The sequence below is a fragment of the Porites lutea genome, chromosome 3 (genome assembly GCF_958299795.1).
Source record: "Porites lutea chromosome 3, jaPorLute2.1, whole genome shotgun sequence".
Lineage (NCBI taxonomy): Eukaryota > Metazoa > Cnidaria > Anthozoa > Scleractinia > Poritidae > Porites > Porites lutea.
In genome coordinates this window covers 50,612,461-50,632,244 of record NC_133203.1, presented here as the reverse complement: position 1 = coordinate 50,632,244, position 19,784 = coordinate 50,612,461, and the positions used below count along the sequence as shown (strand labels likewise).

General features: G+C 38.5%; 2 protein-coding genes across 2 annotated transcripts in view; one reads left to right on the top strand and one right to left on the bottom strand.

The window, feature by feature from the left end:
• The window catches only part of LOC140931391 (calpain-7-like), a 20,503-nt gene extending 15,196 nt beyond the window's left edge, over window positions 1-5,307 (bottom strand). Inside the window, exons 1-5 of the mRNA XM_073381203.1 lie at window positions 5,082-5,307; window positions 2,609-2,646; window positions 2,365-2,481; window positions 1,713-1,783; window positions 555-734 (exon numbers count right to left, since the gene is read on the bottom strand). Of these exons, the coding sequence (XP_073237304.1) occupies window positions 555-734; window positions 1,713-1,783; window positions 2,365-2,481; window positions 2,609-2,646; window positions 5,082-5,304 (629 nt within the window). The 5' untranslated portion in view covers window positions 5,305-5,307. The remainder of the gene's footprint in view (window positions 1-554; window positions 735-1,712; window positions 1,784-2,364; window positions 2,482-2,608; window positions 2,647-5,081) is intronic.
• Window positions 5,308-18,115: 12,808 nt separating this feature from the next.
• LOC140932468 (melanocortin receptor 5-like) lies at window positions 18,116-19,042 on the top strand. The gene has a single exon (XM_073382077.1). The coding sequence runs from the start codon at window positions 18,116-18,118 to the stop codon at window positions 19,040-19,042; it is 927 nt and encodes a 308-aa protein (XP_073238178.1).
• The last annotated feature ends 742 nt before the right edge of the window (window positions 19,043-19,784 follow it).

The following is a 19,784-nucleotide window of genomic DNA, read 5'->3' as shown; positions in this document are numbered from 1 at the left end:
TTAATGATGCACTTTGACAGAAAGTTGCAAAGAGAAAGCCTGAAAAATTCAGATTTGCCTGGATTCCAACCCTGACCTTTGCGGTACTGGTGCAGTGCTCTAACTATTATTGATTACCAGCTTCCAGTTACAATGTAGCCTGCTAAACCCATCCAAGTCGGAATCCAAGTCTGGATGTTTTCAGGCTTTCGTTTCGCAACTGCCTACAGTGTGTAAGTTGCATTTTTTACTGTGATGAACTTCTTTACATTGTGTGGTTCCAGAAAATATCCATACTCCCCCCACAGAAGGGATAGGAAATTCCTAGGGGTAGGGGGTTCTCAAAGGCCCAAAATTTAAGTAAATGTATGAAGCATGACTGGAATTTCCAGAGGGGTTGGGGGGGGGGGGTCTAAAGAAAAATCCCTTCCATAAGGGGGGGGGGTATGCATAATTTTTGGAACTGGTGCACACATTATAATGTAAAAAAAAATGTTTTTGTTTCACAAGTTGAAAATGCAATTATTCATTGCTTCATTGGCAATTCGTATATCACTCAATTTAAACATTCGTACTTTAAAACCTCCAGTTCCTTAGCAGTGAGGTGAGGTCGTTTCTCCCCTGTGCTACTCCCAGGTGTTGATTCACCATTAGAACTGAGGGAGAGGCCTTGAACACTTTGAATAACTGAAGATGATCCTGGTGTTGCTGCATTGCTTTGTCTGATGTTTAAGATTCCCTTTATTGCTTCTGCTCTGAGATTCAAAAACAATAATACAAATTGTTATTTTTTACAGAAATACAAGTTGAAAAATTGGGCTGAAAAATGAATTCAAAATAGTGATGAAGAGGGGTAAAAAAATGTGATGACCATAAAATCAAGTAGTAACACAGAAAATTGCTTCGATCTATTTGGTAATTTTGTTCTAAAGCGGGTGCAAAGAAAGACAGTTTAACAGCCTGCCATTTGGGCAAGCTGTAGCTAGCATGTACCAGCCCACAAGTCATTTCATTTAGCCCCAAAACCCTTTTTGATTTGCAGGATTGATTACAATCCTTCTGTAATTTGAATTTCCCAAAAAAAGAGCGCTTGCCCATCAAGCAAGTTAAGAACAAAAATCACTAGCCTGATAGCAAAATCCACTAGCCCTGGGCTAACAGACATGACTTTCTTTGCATGCTGCTAAAGACCCAAATAAACCACATGTCACCATGAATATAGCTGATTTCACATCTAATTATCTGCCCAGTTAGGTTTCAGTTAAAGAGGAATTGATGCTAAAAATCACAACATTTAAACAACCACAAGTCACCATGTTACACGAGTTATTAGTACATTAAAATAAGGGAACCAGACAAAAAAGTATTTTTTAATCCTTGAACAATCAAAGTTGCTATCTAGTATTCATTATATGGTGTTTCTTCCTATTTAAGAAAGAAACACCCACACTAGAGTACAAATTAAAAACAGACTATTGATTTTGTTGTATGAATGTTTAATTACAGTTTAATCTTTGCAAAATCAGGAATTAAAAAATAATAACATCATGTACAAACAGACTGTACAGCTTATCACAGTCTTTGACTTCATAATCCATAACTGAACAGATCCAAGAATGGAATTCCTATTTATCCCCTTATGACTACAGTGTATATCATTACATCATACACTGTCAAATACAAGATGTATGTTTGTTTTATTTTTCTACTTCTACCTGGATTGTATGACCTACCTCTCTATTGCCTGTTTAGCAAGAAGCTGAAGCTTTTTCTTTAATTTATCATCATCAGGGAGACCACTGCTCTGCAAAGTTTCAATCACAAGTTAGAGAGCGTTCAGCAATCTGAATAGTACGTGGTTCTCTGTATATGATAAAGGTTCTATGATCAGATGCCTGTTAACACCTCAACAGCCTGGGACACATAGTACAAATCCATCATGTGCAAGTACTACACTGTACATGGATGCCTTAGAACGTAACTACGACCCAGAGAACCGTCGATTATGGAAAACCATCTGTCCGTTATGTAACGTTTCACCTAACGTGTCTGTCCGTCTCCGTTGTTTTTTGTTAATTGTCACACAAAGTTTTACTGTTTCGTACATGTCTTTTAAGCTCTGGAACCAATGTAATTGGCTCACCGCTGTTGTGGCACCCCCGCCTATTAAGCATTTATTATTCATTGTTCAGCAATAGGCGAAGCTAATACCATAAATAAATAAAATAATAATATTAACGTTCTGTTAAGGTGAGGCAAATATAATGTTACAGAGAGCATCTATATCCCTCCTACAAATTTATTTAGGATTTTACATCATACCTCATCCCATCCCCCTCCTCCTTCCCCACCTCCTTGGCCCTATCTAATTTGACTGCAACTCACTGTTCCAATGCAGAGTTCAGCAGCATCAGTATACAGAGGCAATGCATCATTTGGTCTCCCTCTCTCATCTTCATGTAGTGCTTGCTTCAACAGAAATTCTGCTCTTTCCACACCTTTCTGTAGTTATAAAAATAAAAATTGCAATTTAAAAATTGGAAATGACCTATTATATTCTAGAACAATTGACCTATAGATGAAATATAATTATAATAACTATTTTGGGGGAAAAAGATCAATAGCTTGCCTGTTGGGAAGATTTGAAAGTAGGTACACCTGATGAATCTGCAAAATAATAAAATTTGCTGTTACTACCATTATTTGATTCAAACGGCAAAAATCCAGAATTTTTAGACTTACATGTAAAGACCACATGACAGACATAGTATTACAACTGACCATTTCTTAGATCTCTGCTGTTGCTGAGCACATTTACCAGACTGGCTGTTAGGGACCTTAAGATACACTGTTTAGACTCTCTACGGGTACATGACTGTATGGATAGCCGAACACGTTTGCCATGTAGTCATATAAAAGGAAATGATGATTGCCGAGATGTGATAATGGCATTATCATTCTACCCAGTAGCCTAGCCATGCATTGTCCAGGGTAAGAAGCCATCTACCTTGTATTAAAGGCTACAGGTACGGGTAATTTTCCCGTACCTGTAAACAGAAACAGTGTATCTTAAGGTCTCTAACACCCACTTTGAAAAGTGATAAAACTAATTTATGAAGGCTGTTATTATTACTCCAATCAACAGGGACCTAGTGGAAGTGACATTCATGGTGCACATCAGGGATTTAAAGCTAAGCAAGCCTTTTTTTGTTAGTCAAGCTGGCTTTTTGCTCCACTGCACTAACAAATTTACCCCATGTTTTTGTTTTCCAGAGTAATTTAAGCTTGTGGTGGACTCTTTTCAGCTAGTAAAATTAGCCAGCAGCTGGCTCTTAGTGACATCCATAGAATGTAAGGCCATGTTTAGGAAACTCAACAGCAGAATGGTATACCATGTGATTGCTGAGACAACCTCACCATTTGCAGAGATGTCAACTTCTGGAGATTTAAAACCTGGAGACTCTCTCTTTAAGCACCCTCCAAAAACCACAGGCAGCCCAAGCGCACTATGTTGTGTGGGTTCGGGCTTCAGAGGTCATTTAGTCGGAATATACTAGAATTATTAGTGTATTATCTGATGCCAAATAAATGCAAAAAGTCTTAAAGATATGAAGTCTTCTTGTTTGTCTATCTGTACTAGTAGCCTTTAAGATAACGAAGGTCGATATTTCTTGCATTATTACATGTGATTCGGGCCCTTATTGTTCGAAGTTTATTACATGTATTCGAATCTACAACGCGAAGAAAAAAAAAATCATGATCACGCGAAATATTGATTTAAAAAGTTCCCTTACCTTGAACACTACTCGATGGAGAGAAAGTCGACTAAACGGCGTTTAAACCGGCCGTAGGACACAGAGTGGCTATGAACTAAAGGTAAGGGAACTTTTTAAATCAATATTTCGCGTGATCATGATTTTTTTTCTTCACGTTGTAGGTTCGAATACATGTGACAAAATTCGAACATTAAGGGCCCGAATCACATGTAATAATGCAAGAAATATTGATTTTCGTTATCTTAAAGGCTACTAGTACAGATAGACAAACAAGAAGACTTCATATCTTTTAGATTTTTGTGTTTATTTAGCATCAGATAATACACTAATAATTCTAGTATATTCCGACTAAATGACCTCTGAAGCCTGAACCCACACATAGTGCGCTTGGGCTGCCTGTGCAAAAACTATCAATGACCTACAGCTGCATCCTCTGCCCCCACTTGATAAGTTACACAAATTGACCAAGTACCCAAATTATAGCATGTTTGTGGCTTAGGATAGTACAATAATGAAGTCCTACATGTACATAAAGTACAGACGAACAAAACTTGCTTTGACAAAATGATTTTGTCAGTTACAAAATTAGGTGCAAGAATACCCCAGAAATCATACTATGAGTGAAAAGGGGGGGGGGGGGGGGGGGTGAATTGGCTTAATTCCAAACTAAAGCTCAAAATTGGATTTTAACTGGGACATTGGGGACCCATATGGGAGACCAGGAGATTGGTGCCATATCCTGGAGTCTCGTGGATAATTTGGGAGAGTTGGTGTACATGCAACTCCAGGAAGCAATACGGCACAAAATGTACCAATCATAGTTGATAATTGTGATACAAAAGGTAATGCATGATCACATGACCTCAACACCTGAGAAAGACTAGCAGTAAATGATGCAATACTTTCTTTTGGGGCTGTAAACATAAAGGCTTTTTAAAAATGCCCAAGATTGGTAATCTACAACAAAGACATGTAATTTTAAATTAAAATTAAACTTGTATAAAACTTGTCCAGGGGCTCTCCTAGAAAAGCCCTACAGGGTTTCCTGAGAGTTCCTGCCCAAGTATATTTTAATTATAAGACTGTGTAATTATTGTATGTAAAAAAGGGCAAATAAATTGATTTATTGACTGATTGATTGATTGCCAGAAACACTTCCTAATAAATTGTGAACTTCAATTTTTTATGTTAAAAATCATACAACTGGACACAAGATAGCGAGATCTGATTTGATTTGAGAGTTTTAAACTTGGTAACTTTCAAATAACTGAGTTCTCTTGAAGCTCCTACAAAGGTAAGCGTAATTAACTTCCTGTTGATTAATACCTTGTTGTTGTTCCAATGCTCGAAGTTCTTCCGCTCTCCTAATGTACTGCGAAGCCTTGTCCTTCACGTCCAAACTGGGATCATACGACAATGCTTTTAAAAGAGCTTCCGCAGCTTCAATGTAGAAAAATGCTGCGGCATCTCCGCTGCCGATCTTGTCTAAATCTACCGCTTGAATAGCTAATCTGTACCCATCTCCACAAAGTTCCTTGACATCCACCATTTTGTTTTGATGACAATGCGCATGTACTTAAGGTATTTTTGTGCCATGAAAACCGACCGCGGGCTCAAGCGGGGCCTGTTGGGGTTTTTAGGGATACCTGAGGGATAACTGGACAAATAATTTAAGGGATAAGGGATGAGTGAAAGTACGTTTTAGGGGTAATGTAATCTGGTTCTACTCCTGATCACCTGTGTTCGGTTATCGCTTGTTTACTTATCATCATCAATCAGTTTAGGCCATCACAGGCTCCTAGAGCTATATAAGCACAGGACGCTACTTTCGCATACTGAGTAGCCCGGGGGTTGACCTTTAACCACAAGCTTTTCTTTCTGAAGAAACGACGTCAAAAACTGATCATGAGGTCACGAATAGCCGACTCCTCACGGTTCATCAGTTTAAAATTGGTTATAGGAAAAAATATATGCCGTCATGAAAAAACTCCGTTTTTACAATATTAGCAAAACGGACGGGACAACTTGAACGAAAACTGATAAGGCTATCCTCTTTTTTTTTCTCCATTTAGCGTCGTCCGACCGACCCAAATTTTTGGCATTTTCAAAAAAAAAGTAACGAGGTAGTTAAACCATTTTTTCTCTTGAAATAATTCTTTTAATCTAAATAATGAGCATAGTAACAGCACAGACAAAAAACAGGAACATTTTTTACAATATATTATGCATTTTGTTAATCCAAATATGTGAATGTTAACTTTTAACGTCATCCTGGGTTATCAGGGCCTCCTATTCCGAGACTTCTTGTGACTTTTTTTAGTTTTTTTTTTTCAATCCTACCGACCGATCCAATATCAGGAAATGCATTCGACGCTAAACGAAAAAAAAGGGGATGGCCTAAAAAATGAAAAAAAAAAAAAAAAGATTTCATTTGCTTCTCCTCGCACCCAAATGAACTCAATAACTGTTCAGTAAAGACCGATAAACTCCTTTCTGTTTTAAGAACAGAACAGACCCATTTCCCACAAGAGATCCATTACTCAGCGAACAAAGTCAATGTATGTCGAGTAAATAGTCTCTGCCCTGCGGGCCAAAGTTAAATGGCTCTCTGTGAGGAGGGATTTCTCGCAACTTTTGCTGCTTTGCTTTAATTAAAGAAAAGTTTTAGCGGTTCACCTAGCGGCAAGGCGCCATTTATAAGTTTGGCAATTTTGTCACAATTTTTGTAATCTTTATGCAGCGATTTCCATAGGCTTGTGTAATGAACGCACTTATCTTCCTGGATCTGTCTTTGTTACAATTGTTAGCTCTCGCGCAAAGAGTCGTCATGAAATCACCGCTGGTCTACACGCGCAAAAAATCGCCCCTGGAAACGGATCAATTTCGGGGGTGGAAGCGGAATCATGAATCATGAACCATAGTTACAAAGCATGTAAGAATCATGAATCTTTGTTTTAAAAACTTGGAAATCATGAATCTTTGTATTTCGGCGCGCGAATCATGAAAAACGAGACTCTGAGAAAAGCTCAACAGAATACGCGTAAGAATTAATTGCGTTCGATCTAGGGAATGCAGGATATGGCGTTTCCGAGGGTCCAATTTTCAAATTTTTTTCCGGGGGAACATGCCCCGGGACCCCCGATATAATTCGTGCATTCAGAGCTGACAGTCCGCTTGTTTCTTCGAATAACCTTGTGCTTAATGTTCAGTTACAAAAAAATCCATGCCAAGACAAAACGAATGATGATACCAAGTCTGAATGAAGCAGAAGTTTGAACACCAAAGAATACAAAACGAGACTACCGTCACGTTGCCCCTGGAAAAATCATTAAATCAATAGGTGATGATCAGAAGTCTTCGTGAATCATGCATCTGGAGGAAAATGCTTGTAGGAATCATGAATCATTGAGGCAAAAACGACAGGAATCATGAATATCAAGATTCAAATGATTCCGCTTCTACCCCCGAGATCAATTGATCCTTGTTGTTTCGGTGAGAGCTCTAACAGTAACAAGACAGTAACTCAACTCAACGCCATGACAGAACGTGTCTCTCTCAAGCCCCTTCCCATGATGCCTAGCAATAGGGTTACCACCCTCTAACACCTTCCCCCCAGTAAAATTTACAATTTTACGTTTAACTAGATTATCTTTGCGGCATTTTCACTAAGCGTCCCGAACGAGTACGTTTAACAGTAATAAGGTCCATCTTAGTGCATTTAGCAGGTTCTGCAGCCTTTGCAGTGTCTTTTAGTGGTTTGACTTTTTTTCCATTCTTTTCAACAACAACTACAGGTAGGTCTTCGGCTGTTGGTTTCTGTTCTGCAGATTTCGAGGAGGGTTCCGTAACTTTGACTTGCTGATCTTCCTTAAGATATACACGGTTTCTCCTGAGCAGTTTACCATCCACATTAACATCGTATGAACGGTATCCACAGTTCTGTGAGACAGTTCCTTTTTTCCACTCCTGTCCTTTCAACAGACCTTCAGGCTTGACTCTAACGGTATCGCCAGGCTTTAATTCATTTAAGTCTTTAGCAGTGCGGTCATAATAGGCTTGAGATTTCTGGTGTTTCTTAGTTTTCTCTGCTAACACTGTTTCTGCAATCTCAGGTGTCAGTAATGTCGCTTTCATAGGTACTTCAGTTCTTGTTCGACGGTTTAGGAATCTTTGTGCGGGAGATGTCGTCATGCCAGCAGTAGGCGTGTTGTCTTGGTCAAGTAATGCTTCGTACGGACTCAATTTTGTTTTCTCAGCTTGCCTCAGCAAAGTTTTGACAATCTTCACAGCAGATTCAGCTTTTCCATTACTTTGGTGGTGATATGGTGAAGATTTGGTATGTTTAATCTTCTTTCGTTGGCAGAATTGCGAGAACTCGACTGAGTCGTAGTTCTTACCACAGTCCGTGACGATCTCATCAGGAATTGATGATGATGATGATACCTTTATTAAAGTGTCAAACTGTAATAGCGGTATATAACCACTAAGTGGGGACACTAAAATAAATTTTAAAAAATAAATCAATTAATAAATTAATTAAAAATTAAGAAAAACTATGTACAGTATAAGCAAGTGAGAAATTCGAGAGAACTATATACAATATGTACAAATGTATCCATTACTTATAAATAAAAAAAAAAAAAGAAATAAAAGATTAAGAAGTGCAAAGAGAGCAGTTAGAGCAGTTATTGTCATCTAATAGCATGCTAAGATCCACTTTTCTGATGTTATATTTGAAGGAGGACAACGTGGAAGCTTTTTTCACATTACTAGGAACAGAACTCCAAACCCTTGGGCCCATATACCTGAGCGAGTGCTTTCCAAAGGAGACTGTGTTGAATCTGGGTATAGTGAAGTCATGATTGCGCAGTTCATACTTAATTGCAGGCTGTTCAAAGAGAGTGCTAATGTATGCTGGGCACATGTTGTTTTTAACTTTATACATGAGAATAGCTATGTCCTGTAGTCGCCGGTTGTGTAGAGTAGATATCCCAGCCATAGATAGTAATTGACCATAGGACGAATGTTTATCACAATATATAGCCCTAAGTGCTCTTTCCTGGATACGCTCTAGTCGTCTAGAATCACTAGCACGGCAAAAATTCCACGCACTCTTGAATAAAGACCCATTGACTGCAGGCGTTAATTCCAAGAGCTCTTCATTGCGGAGTACTCTTGGGACGATCTTCCACTCTCGTATGCAAATACGGAACTCCATTACGAAATCTTTCCAATCTTGGACTTGAAACGTCCAAACGTCTCTTTTATAACCATTTAAATCAATTTTGGTGACTGCCAATTTAGAGATATTACCTTTAGTAAACTGCTCGTTGAGTTCGAACACATTAGGACGGCAAGTTGCGGAGTATACAAGACAAATTGCGGAGAGCAAAAATCCGTGTCTGACCGACATTGTTATGCATGAATTGTTATGCATGAATTCCCCATTTCGCAAATTGTTTTTGCATTAGATTAATGGTTTCACATGCAGTTTGGTTTTTCATCAAGTCAAATTCAATCCAGCCACAGTAATAGTCAACTAGAACAAGACAGTGTTCTTTGTTCCATTCAAAAATATCAGATCCAACTTTTGACCAGGGTCTGTTAGGAATTTCATGACTGATTAGTGTTTCTTTTTGGTTCTTAGTCTGGAAAGAATTGTAGACTTCACATGAGGCAATGAACTGTTTCAACTGATTGTTCATTCCCAGCCACCATAATGAAGTTCTAGCACGCCTAAGGGTTGACCCAGTGCCCATATGTGCTTGGTGTAATTTAATAATCAGAGTCTTTCGGAGTGTTGCTGGGACTACGATGCGATCACTCCTGTAAACGATTCCATCGTTAAAGGACAGTTCATCCTTAATGTTCCAATAAGGTAAGATTTCAACAGGAACGTTTCGTTTGCTTGGTTTCCAGCCCAGTAATATGTGGTCGATGACAGACTGTAAGACAGCGTCCTTTGCAGTGGCTTCTGCAATTTCAGCGAAGTTGCTTGTTAAGCTTTGTTCTTCATGAACAAGTTTTGCCGTTTCAATCTCGTGTTCAATCTTGCTTCGGTACTGGTTAGTCGGTTGAGATCTGCTCAGGGCATCAACAATAAAGAGGTCTTTGCCTTTTACATACTTGAATTCGACATCATATCCCATGATTCTACATAGCATTCGCTGAAGTCTAACAGGGTTATCTTCAACAGGTTTCTTCAATACGGCAGCAAGGGGTTTGTGGTCGTTATAGACTGTCACCTTCCTACCATAAGTGTAGGTATGAAATCTAGTGAGCCCAAATACAATACTAAGCATCTCTTTCTCGATTTGGCTGTAACGTTTTTCAGTGTCTGTTAATGCTCTCGATGCATATTCTATAGGTTGGCCGCCTTGCATGAGGCAGGCTCCTAAACCACTTGGTGATGCGTCCACTTGGATTTCAACTTGCTCGGCCACATTGAAGTATCTTAGCAGTGGTGCATTCAGAATGAGGGTCTTAATTTCATCAAAAGCTTTCTGTTCATTTTCTTCCCAGATAAACGCAGTGTTGTTCTTCAGCAGAGCTCGTATCGGTTCTGACTTGGTTGACATGTCTTCTGAAAACCTTGAGAGGTAGGTAACAACACCAAGTAGTCTTCTGACTTCATCTTTGTTTGTTGGGGCAGGCATTGACTGAATACACTCTTGTTTCTTGGGGTCAGGTTTAACTCCTTTGTCTGTAAGGACCACACCCATGTAGAACAACTCAGTCTTCCTCAGCCGGAACTTCTCCTTATTAAGTTTAATATTCTTCTGATGGCATCGCTCCAACAAGGCAAGCAATCTCTTGTCATGGCTAGCTGTTGCTTCTTCAATGTTTTCTCCATCGCCCCAGATCAATATGTCATCAGCTATGGCTTTCACACCTTCTAATCCTTCTAGGTTCTCATCAATTCTTCTTTGACATTCTTCAGGTGCTACACTGATGCCAAAAGGCATTCTTTTCCATTTCATCCGTCCAAGAGGGGTATTGAAGGTTGTCAGCAAGGAGCTTTCTGCATCTAATGGTACATGCCAAAAAGCAGTCTTGATATCAGCTAGAGAGAATACTTTAGCATGAATGTCTGTAAGCAGATGATCAACAGTTGGGATTGGGTACTCAGATCGTTTGAGTGCCGTGTTCAGTGGTCTGCTGTCTATGCAGAGTCTAATTCCATTCTTAGCAGAAGGTTTGTTTACAATTGTAGGAGCACTTACCCATTCGGTAGGCTCAGTCACTTTCTCAATTATACCTTGCTGTTGGAGGTCTTTTACTTCAGCAATAAAGTTGTTCCTCACAGAGAGAGGGATTTCTCTAGGAGCTGTTTTGTGAGGAGTGACATCATTACTTGTGTGAAGATGTAGTTCGCCCTCAAACTTTCCTACATTGTCATCAAAGACTTGAGGGTAGTTAATCAGAATGGTCTCCAAGGTGAGTGGTGCTGTCACTTCACTGGCAGTTACAGGGACACTTGGGTTGGCTGGGGCTACTACAGCAATATTCTCTCTTAAGAGCTCAATGAGTTTGAGTGTTTCAGAGTCATTTAGACCGATCAGAGGTGTTAGGTCTCTGTCAACAATTCTAAACTGAATTATCCTTTCTTCACTAGTTGCAGGATTTAGCACAAAGACTTTTCTCGTTCCCAGGGTCTGAATTTTGGTTTCTTCATCATAGAGAGACAGAACAGGCTTGACTACAGTGTTAAGGTCAGTGAGATCATAATCTCCACTGATGTCTTTATACACATTCACAGGGAGAATGCTACATGTTGAACCAGAGTCTATCTGAAAGCTAACAGGAATTCTTTTCTTCGACAGCAGTAGGTTTGCAAAAGCTTTCTTGTGATCACAGTTTTGATTAAGCACACAGATTTTGTCAAGAACTTCATAATAGTGATCCTCACCATCTTCTTCTACTCTCAGTACAAACGGTTTTGAGGTTGATTTTGATTGTTTTGGATCTGAGTGTTTCTCCTGTTTTCGTTTTTGTAAGCGTTTACACTCCTTTGAGTCTTGAAAGTGGTTTTTGGCCTTGCATTTTCTGCAGACTGCTCCCCAGGCGGGGCAGAGTTTCTTGTCTGAAAAGCTATGAGCTCCCTTCTTGTTTGCACAGTAATTACACATGAGGACTTTCTTGGGCTTACCTTTAGAAACAGCTTTTATACTCTCTTTTGCAGGAGTTCGGTTTGCACTGCACTCTTGGACTTCAATCTTTGTACTTTCATAAGCCTTGCCAATTGTAATAGCTTCAACTCTCGTGAGAGTGTTTCCTTTTTCTAGCAATCTTTTCTTTAGTTCTTCATCAGAGACACCATAAACAAACTGATCTCTCACTTGTCTATCTTCGTCTACATAATTACAGTCTTTCACTAACAGCAGCAGATCAGTGACAAATGCAGTTATTGTCTCTCCAGGTTTTTGCACTCGTTCTTTAAATTTCTTAGAAGCAACAATCTCGTTACATTCTGGACTTACCGCTCGCTCCAACTTAGTCCACATCAGATCATAGTCGTTTACATCCTCACCTTCAAACCAGTCCAGGCTGTTGTATATCTTTTGACCTTCAGGGCCAAGCCAATCTTGAACCAGAATACATTTTCTTTCATTCGAAATATTCACACGACTTCCTTTGAAGATGTAACCACATTTCTTTTTGAAGGCTTTCAATGCTTCTAGCCGATTCTCCCGGCGGGAATCGAACTTGGGTCGCTCGAAGTTCATGATATTACCAGTAAAGAAACCTTGATTTTGATCTTGAGCTGGGGCCGCAGCTTCGGCTCCTTCTTCCGACATGTTTAACTCGTGGTTTTTGGCGCGAAGATCCAGGCGGTATGTTTGAGCGATCGACGAGATTCCACACTCACAGACAAACAAGATCACAGAAAGTCAGATCGATAGCAGATCGATAGCAGCAGAATGATCAGCGTTTGTTCACACTCCTGGTACCATGTTTCGGTGAGAGCTCTAACAGTAACAAGACAGTAACTCAACTCAACGCCATGACAGAACGTGTCTCTCTCAAGCCCCTTCCCATGATCCCTAGCAATAGGGTTACCACCCTCTAACACTTGTCAATGCGCCTCTGCCGTAACAAACGCAATATATCGCATCTTTTCAGCTACAGTGTTATGTCTTCTTTATTCTCTGCCATAAATTGAACTAAAAAGGTTTTGGCAAACATTTCTTTTTTATTTGTCACACGAAATTAAACTACGGGGGCAGGATAACTCCTTCTTCGAATCGTCAAGATTCAAATATACTAATCAACGGCACGCAACGATTTTTTTTTCTGTGAAAAAAAAAAAAACTGTTCGAAGGAGCAAGGCAAAAGAAAAAGGCAAAAAAGTCTTGGATAACAGTTCCATTAGTCAAAGATATTCGGAGTTTTTCCGCCATCTTATGTACGATTTTTGGAATTTTTTTCACATTTTATTACCAAGATATTGCGAAGGTCTCATAGCCTAAAATCCGCTAACGAAAGTATGGCTACTTCATGCCGTCGAACTTTCGACCGGACCCATCAGCCGGTAGCTAGCTAACAGTTTCGGATGAGACGACTGAAGTCACATAAACTTTCGAGACGACAAAAGTTCCCCTAAGACATAAGCACTGATACTCTTAGTAATACAGGCAGCAGCCCCAAATGAATCAAACAGGCCTCTAGAGAAGACCGTTTGGGAAACTTTACTGGTTCGGTTGTAATGGGTGTCCCCAGACGAATTTCCAATTCTACATGTTCTACATGTGTATTTTTTGAGTCTTTTACTTACCGACTTAAATAGATTATATGATTCATCGACTACAGCACTGCAGGACTGCGGAAGCAGGCGTTCAAATAATTGATTTACTGAAAACATATCTGGAATAGATTTTTTTTGACCACAGGAAAACGGGACTGCAAGAATCAATAAACTGAAAAGTCGTGAATTTGCGGGACCACTGGCCGAGAAGTTGATTAATATCACTTAGAGAGGCCCGGTATTTTGAATTTGCTAAGACTGTTTTCCTTAAAATCGGATAAAAAATACATAAATTAAGTGTATGAACTGTGCAAGGACCAAAACTACCATAAGTGTTTACATAGTGACCAGCTCTGGTCGAGAAAAAGACGACGGACGAAACAATTCAAAAATTTCCTGGTCAAACTTTATTACTCAACTTTGTATGACATTTTCTCAATTTCAGGACAGAATACTTGAAAATTAGATGTACCTACGGCAGCAATAGTTAAAAACGCATGATTTGTTTACTAGGAAAAACTGACCTTGAAAATTCTCCATTACGACATAGGATCATATCAAACTGAGATCTTGCCCGAGTGGCTGTTCTTCAAAAGAAAGAAAAAGCAAGATTCATTGGTTTATTTTCGTCATTAAGAGTGATTCAAAGACTCGACAGCTGCTTCAGGAGTTTTCTGCACGACCAACCATTCTAATCTAAATTCAGCAAACATAGCCAAAGGAAGATCTTGAATTCTGCTTTGGAAAACGAGACGCAAAGCGTTCAACTCAACTTTAATTTCACCGTTGACCACATTATTATACGTTTATTATCATCCGCCTCGCTTATCCCTTCACCGTTCTGTTAAACTTGATGGTCATCTTTGTGGTAAAGAGGCGACCAAGCCTACAGAGCAACACAAACATCCTGCTTATCGTTTAGCGATAACTGATCTGTTGACTGGTCTCATAGTGCAACCTTTGTTCGTTTTTTTATGTTCTTAAAAACGTCAACTTTACTGCAGTCAAAGAAGTTCACAACTATTTGTTACGTATTCTGATTATTATTTTATCACTCCATTAAATGTTTACTTAGTAACTTGCGAGAGTTTCATAGCGATTAAATATACAAATGAAACCATTATTCGTAAATAGGCACAAGGCGAAATATTAAGGCATCGGTCTTCTCAATTTGGTTCTCGTCTTTCATCTTTAGTGGATTAAGGTATATAAAATAATAATGATGAAAACTGTCAGGTATTGTATAAAGATGAAAATTTGTAAAAAACAAAAATACTTTCCTTTGTATTTCTCGTAGCCTCCCACGCAGACGTTTTCAGGGATGAAAGACGAGCTCCCCTAAAAACGCCTGTGTGGGAGGCTATATTTCTCTATACCAGGAGGGCTTTTTTTCGGAAATCGCTTAATGGAGCTTGTACCTCGCTTCGCTGCCTCGATTATAGCAAAGTTTGAACAATTTCTATGAGAACATTTTGGAAATATTTTGAAACAAAGTTTTAATAGGTCATAAAAACAGTGAATGGCCATGCCCTAATTAGCTAACATCTTAAGAAAATGATGAGAAATAGAAAGCAGTTTCATCTCAAAATTGTGGTTTGATTCCATTTAAAACTGTGTAAGAAAAAAGACGGGGATTGCTCTGGGCAATTTCGAGAAAGAAGAATTTGATTAGGCTGCGTTCAGCTGCTTTTGATACCATTTTCACGGTAATTTAGCAAAACCGCTTGATGATGTAAAGTAGCGAGGGGCAAAATATACTTTCAAACACCGATTTAAAAAACCAATTGATTCTGTGTAGACACAACGAGGAACTATTTTTTGTAATTCTTAGAACTATTTATTCTGCCGCAATTTATTAAAAAATCAGGAATGATTGGAACTTACAGTCCAACAATAAACAATTTCTCGCTAGGTAACGTATTAAGGTGAACTTCTTTTTTTAGGATGCGAATCATGAGCGCAAAAGCCGACACGAAAAGCTATAAGTATAGTATGAACACGTATCCGATATGGACTGACTCCACTTTAGAGATCGGGGCGGCACCAGAAGCCCTATCCGGTACCATGTTTCCTGCCGGCCCAAAAGTAAGTAAATATTTTGAATGAATAATAATGGCTCATATCCCAGGATGACCGAGCCGACCTGAGCTCTAGAATTGCATTATCCAATGATTCAGTTTTTAATAAAGAACTATATAGAAGCATTAACCAGCAAATAGAGTTTCCAGACAATATTATAATATTTAATATTTTCTTTCCTCAAAACGATTTTTCTACTTGATAAGAAATTAAGATATCGGATTGCTCAAGGTTAGCGCCCGGTAAACTTTTCAAATTTCTATTAACAATCACTCCTTATGTTTACTTAAAATATTTGACTGCATGTATTAAAGGGGTGATTTACTGTGACAACGATAGACAAAAATAAAATTAGAGCTTTTAAACTGCATTTAATACTAATTGATACATGAATAACCTTTTTTGACTAAGAAACCTGAAGTGGAGGAAAATGTACTCGGAACCAAGACCGGATAAAATTTGAAAAGGTGGGTAATCAAAAGCAATCAGAAAAGCCTCACGATCATTGGTTTGTCCTCCAAATAAAAGACAAATCAGATGACAGTTGCTTGAACAAGGATTTCATTTCACGAAATTACATGGCGGTCCTCCCCAATTTTAGCTTAACAAACAAGACGAACAAGATTTTACAAAATGCTTTATCAAATTTTAAACAATGCTTTAAACTGCTTTCTTCAAATTGAAGAATAGCTGACTAATGGAGTTTAATTTTTGCTGGAGTGGGAAAAATTTGTGATGAAAAACATTTGTATGCATTCATCATGACGGAACTAGTGTAGTGGCGACTAAGGACAGCCGTCTACTGCAATTTAGACAATTTAATGAAAAAGCTGATTAAAATTTGGTGATTTGGTAAATAGTTGGCTTACTTCCTTTTGGTCTTAAGCTGATGGAAATGAATGGAAAGGGTTATCAAGAAAAAGGATGTTCCCCTACTTAAAAAGCTATTTAAAATCACTAATTGCTGACTGATCTAATGAGGTTGAACAATTATTGCGTGGTGCTTGTGCATGGAAATACTGCATTAAAATAAACAGTCAAACAATAATAGCTCCGGCTATAAATCAATTAATTTAGGTTCTAAAAATGTGGATCTCCTAACATGGTTTGCCAGCCTATCATGTTTCACATACAGTGCGGCTTTTCCTGGACCTTTCCAAGGCATTTGACACGGTCGATCAAAATATATTGTCATATGAGCTAGTGCATCATGGATTTGGAGTAAACTACTGATCAGGAAGAAAAAAAATTGTTGAATTCAAATCGACTAGTTCAGATTGCTTAACAATTAAAAGAGGTGTACCACAAGGCTCTGTTCTTGGACCACTCGCTTTTTAATCTATGTCAATGATATATTTAGAAGCTGTAAGATATTAAACACTTAATGAATGATCTCGAGGGAAACAATTCATTTTGTTTCCCGAAGAATCTCAATGTTTCCCGAGGCGCAGCAGGAAGCAAATTATCCTCCGGGAGTTGCAGAAACAAATTCGAATGCCTTGTCTACGAGATGCTATTTATACAAGAACCCAAACCATCATTGAATGTTCAATCGGATTCAATTCGCGCTAAGCATTTCTATTAAGAAATATTAATCTACATAACAGTGAAGCATGCACGAATACAATCTAATCTATTCAAACTTCAGCTCTTTAAACCACTCTTAATAATGATGTGTGATTCACCGAAACGTTGAGTAACGTTTTTAAGTGTAATTGTTCTTGTTAAATGCTTCCACAAGCAACTGGCTATCGGATCTAAATAAAAGTTGACTCTAAGAGATTTGTTTACATTTTAATAGACAGTACAGTGTTTCAGGGATTTTCCAAGTGCATTCTTTCTGCGCCAGTAAACACCGACAAGCTGAATTTTGTCGCTTTCTGTGGTACAACTGCTTCATTTGTCGCTAAAATGTCATCTTCCGAAACTTTCACGAAACGGGACGCGATTGACTCCCGTCCCAAAACCGTGACTATTCCGAGTTACGGGAGCTAATAAAAACACGTGAAAATTGGTAAGTATAAAAAAGAACAAAATAGAAAGATTACACTGATTGTTAAAAATATCTTTTTCTTTGACACGTTTTTAAAGCTTGATCAGAATTTCTCATGAAAAGTTTTCAGTGTTAACACCTTTTACTAAAAATTATTTCTCCTTATGCCATCATCATTAAATTTTTTTTGTTGCATTGGGTGATTTACTAATGACAACAACAAAAAAACATATTGAATATTATAGCCTTTAAATTGCTTTTTGTACTTTTGACAGAGGAAAAATATTTCAGTCGAGTGGAAAAACTAAGAAAAACTGAAGTGGAGGAAATTGTACCGAACCCTCGGAGACCGGATCAATGTGAAGAGGTAGTCAAGTAAAAGCAATTAGAAGAACCTCAATAAAAATCATTGGTTTAAGCTTCAAATAAAAGACAGACCACAAAGACAGTTGCTTGCGCAAGGAGTTCATTTCAAATAGCATGGCCACCCTCTCTAATTTTAGTTCAACAAACACGACCAACAAGATTTTGCAAAATGCCACCATGGAAGTCATGGAAAACGAGACAGCAGCGGGAAGCGTTCAACTACAGCTTTTTTTCACTGTGGGCACCATAATTATCAACGGCATCGCCTGTCCCTTCACCGTTGTGTTAAACGTGTTGGTCATTATGGCGGTAAAGAAGCGACCAAACCTACAGAGCAACACAAACATCCTGCTTGCCTGTTTAGCAGTAACTGATCTGTTGACTGGTCTCATAGTGCAACCATCGTTCGTTACTTGGAAAGCTTTTTATCTTCTTAAAAACGTCAACATCACTGCAGTCAAAGAAGTTCACAATCTTTTTTTACGTGTTGTTACCGTTAGTTCATCACTCCACTTGATGTTAATAACTTGCGAGAGGTTGATAGCGATGAAATATACAAATCATTATTTGTACATAGTCAGAAAGCGAAACTTTAAGGTATCGGTTCTTGCAATTTGGTCCTTTTCGTTTACGACTGGAGTATTACGTTACGTAGAAAATGACATTTCAAAATATACAACGAAAATTTTGCATTTTTTTACGATGTATTTTAGTGTTATTTTTATTTTAATAGTTTACATTATTTTGTATCGTGAAACTCTTCGTCACCGAAAGAGAATCACAAAACAACAGCTTCCACAAGCGGAAATTGAACGATTCGTTAAAGAAAACAAAGCACTGAAGACAACTGTACTTGTGGTAGGTGCTATCGTCTTGTGTTTTCTACCAATGACCATATATCAGCTCTTGACAACAGTATTTCGAAAGCCAAATCAAGTCCTTCTTTTTAGTTCTGACGAGCAGAAACCAATTCTTACTATCGTGGTTCGCACGCTTGGCATGTTAAACTCTCTTGCAAATCCAGTCATTTACTGTATTCGCCAAAAAGAAATAAGAAAGTTTGTATTTAGATCACCATTCCACGCTGTTTACCCTATGAACTGATGCTGAAATGATTGTTTTTGGCAAGTGTAATATATATATTAAAGTTTTCACAGTCTGTACTTTCAAACACCGATTTGAAAGGTCAGTTGATTCTGTGTAGACACAACGAGGAACTATTCTTTGTAATTTTTAGAGCTATTTATTCTGCCGCAATTTAGTAAAAAATCAGGAATGATCGGAACTTACAGTCCAACAATAAACAATTTCTCGCTAGGTAACGCATTAAGGTGAACTTCTGGTCAGGAGAATGTGAATCAATGAAGCGCAAAAGCCGACACGAAAAGCTATCAAGTATAGTATGAACACCTATCCGATATGGACTGACTCCACTTTAGAGATCGGGGCGGCGCCAGAGGGCCTATCCGATACCATGTTTCCTGCTGGTGCAAACGCCACCCGGTATTGTGTGAACAAAGCCGGCTAGAGTCCAACAAATAATGGGCAGTCACCAAATTGAGCTACTGTTGATCTGTTACTAAAGTTCAAAGAGACTGAGCAACCTTTATTTAGTTCTTTTTGCCTTCGTCTTTAAAACAATGCTTTCAAACGAACTTCTTTCTCCACATTGAACAATAGCTGGCTAATGGATTTTTTTTACTGGAGTGGGAAAATTTGCGGTGCAAAACATTTGTACTGATTCATCACGGAAACCAGTGAAGTGGCGACTATATTGCTTTTTGCTGACAAGACAATGCCATGAAACAGCTGAATATTATTGATGAGAGACGCCGACTTAATAGTT

What these genes read in the sequence shown, in the direction of transcription:
- LOC140932468 (XM_073382077.1), top strand. Translation starts at nt 18,116, where the DNA reads ATGGAAGTCATGGAAAACGAGACAGCAGCGGGAAGCGTTCAACTACAG.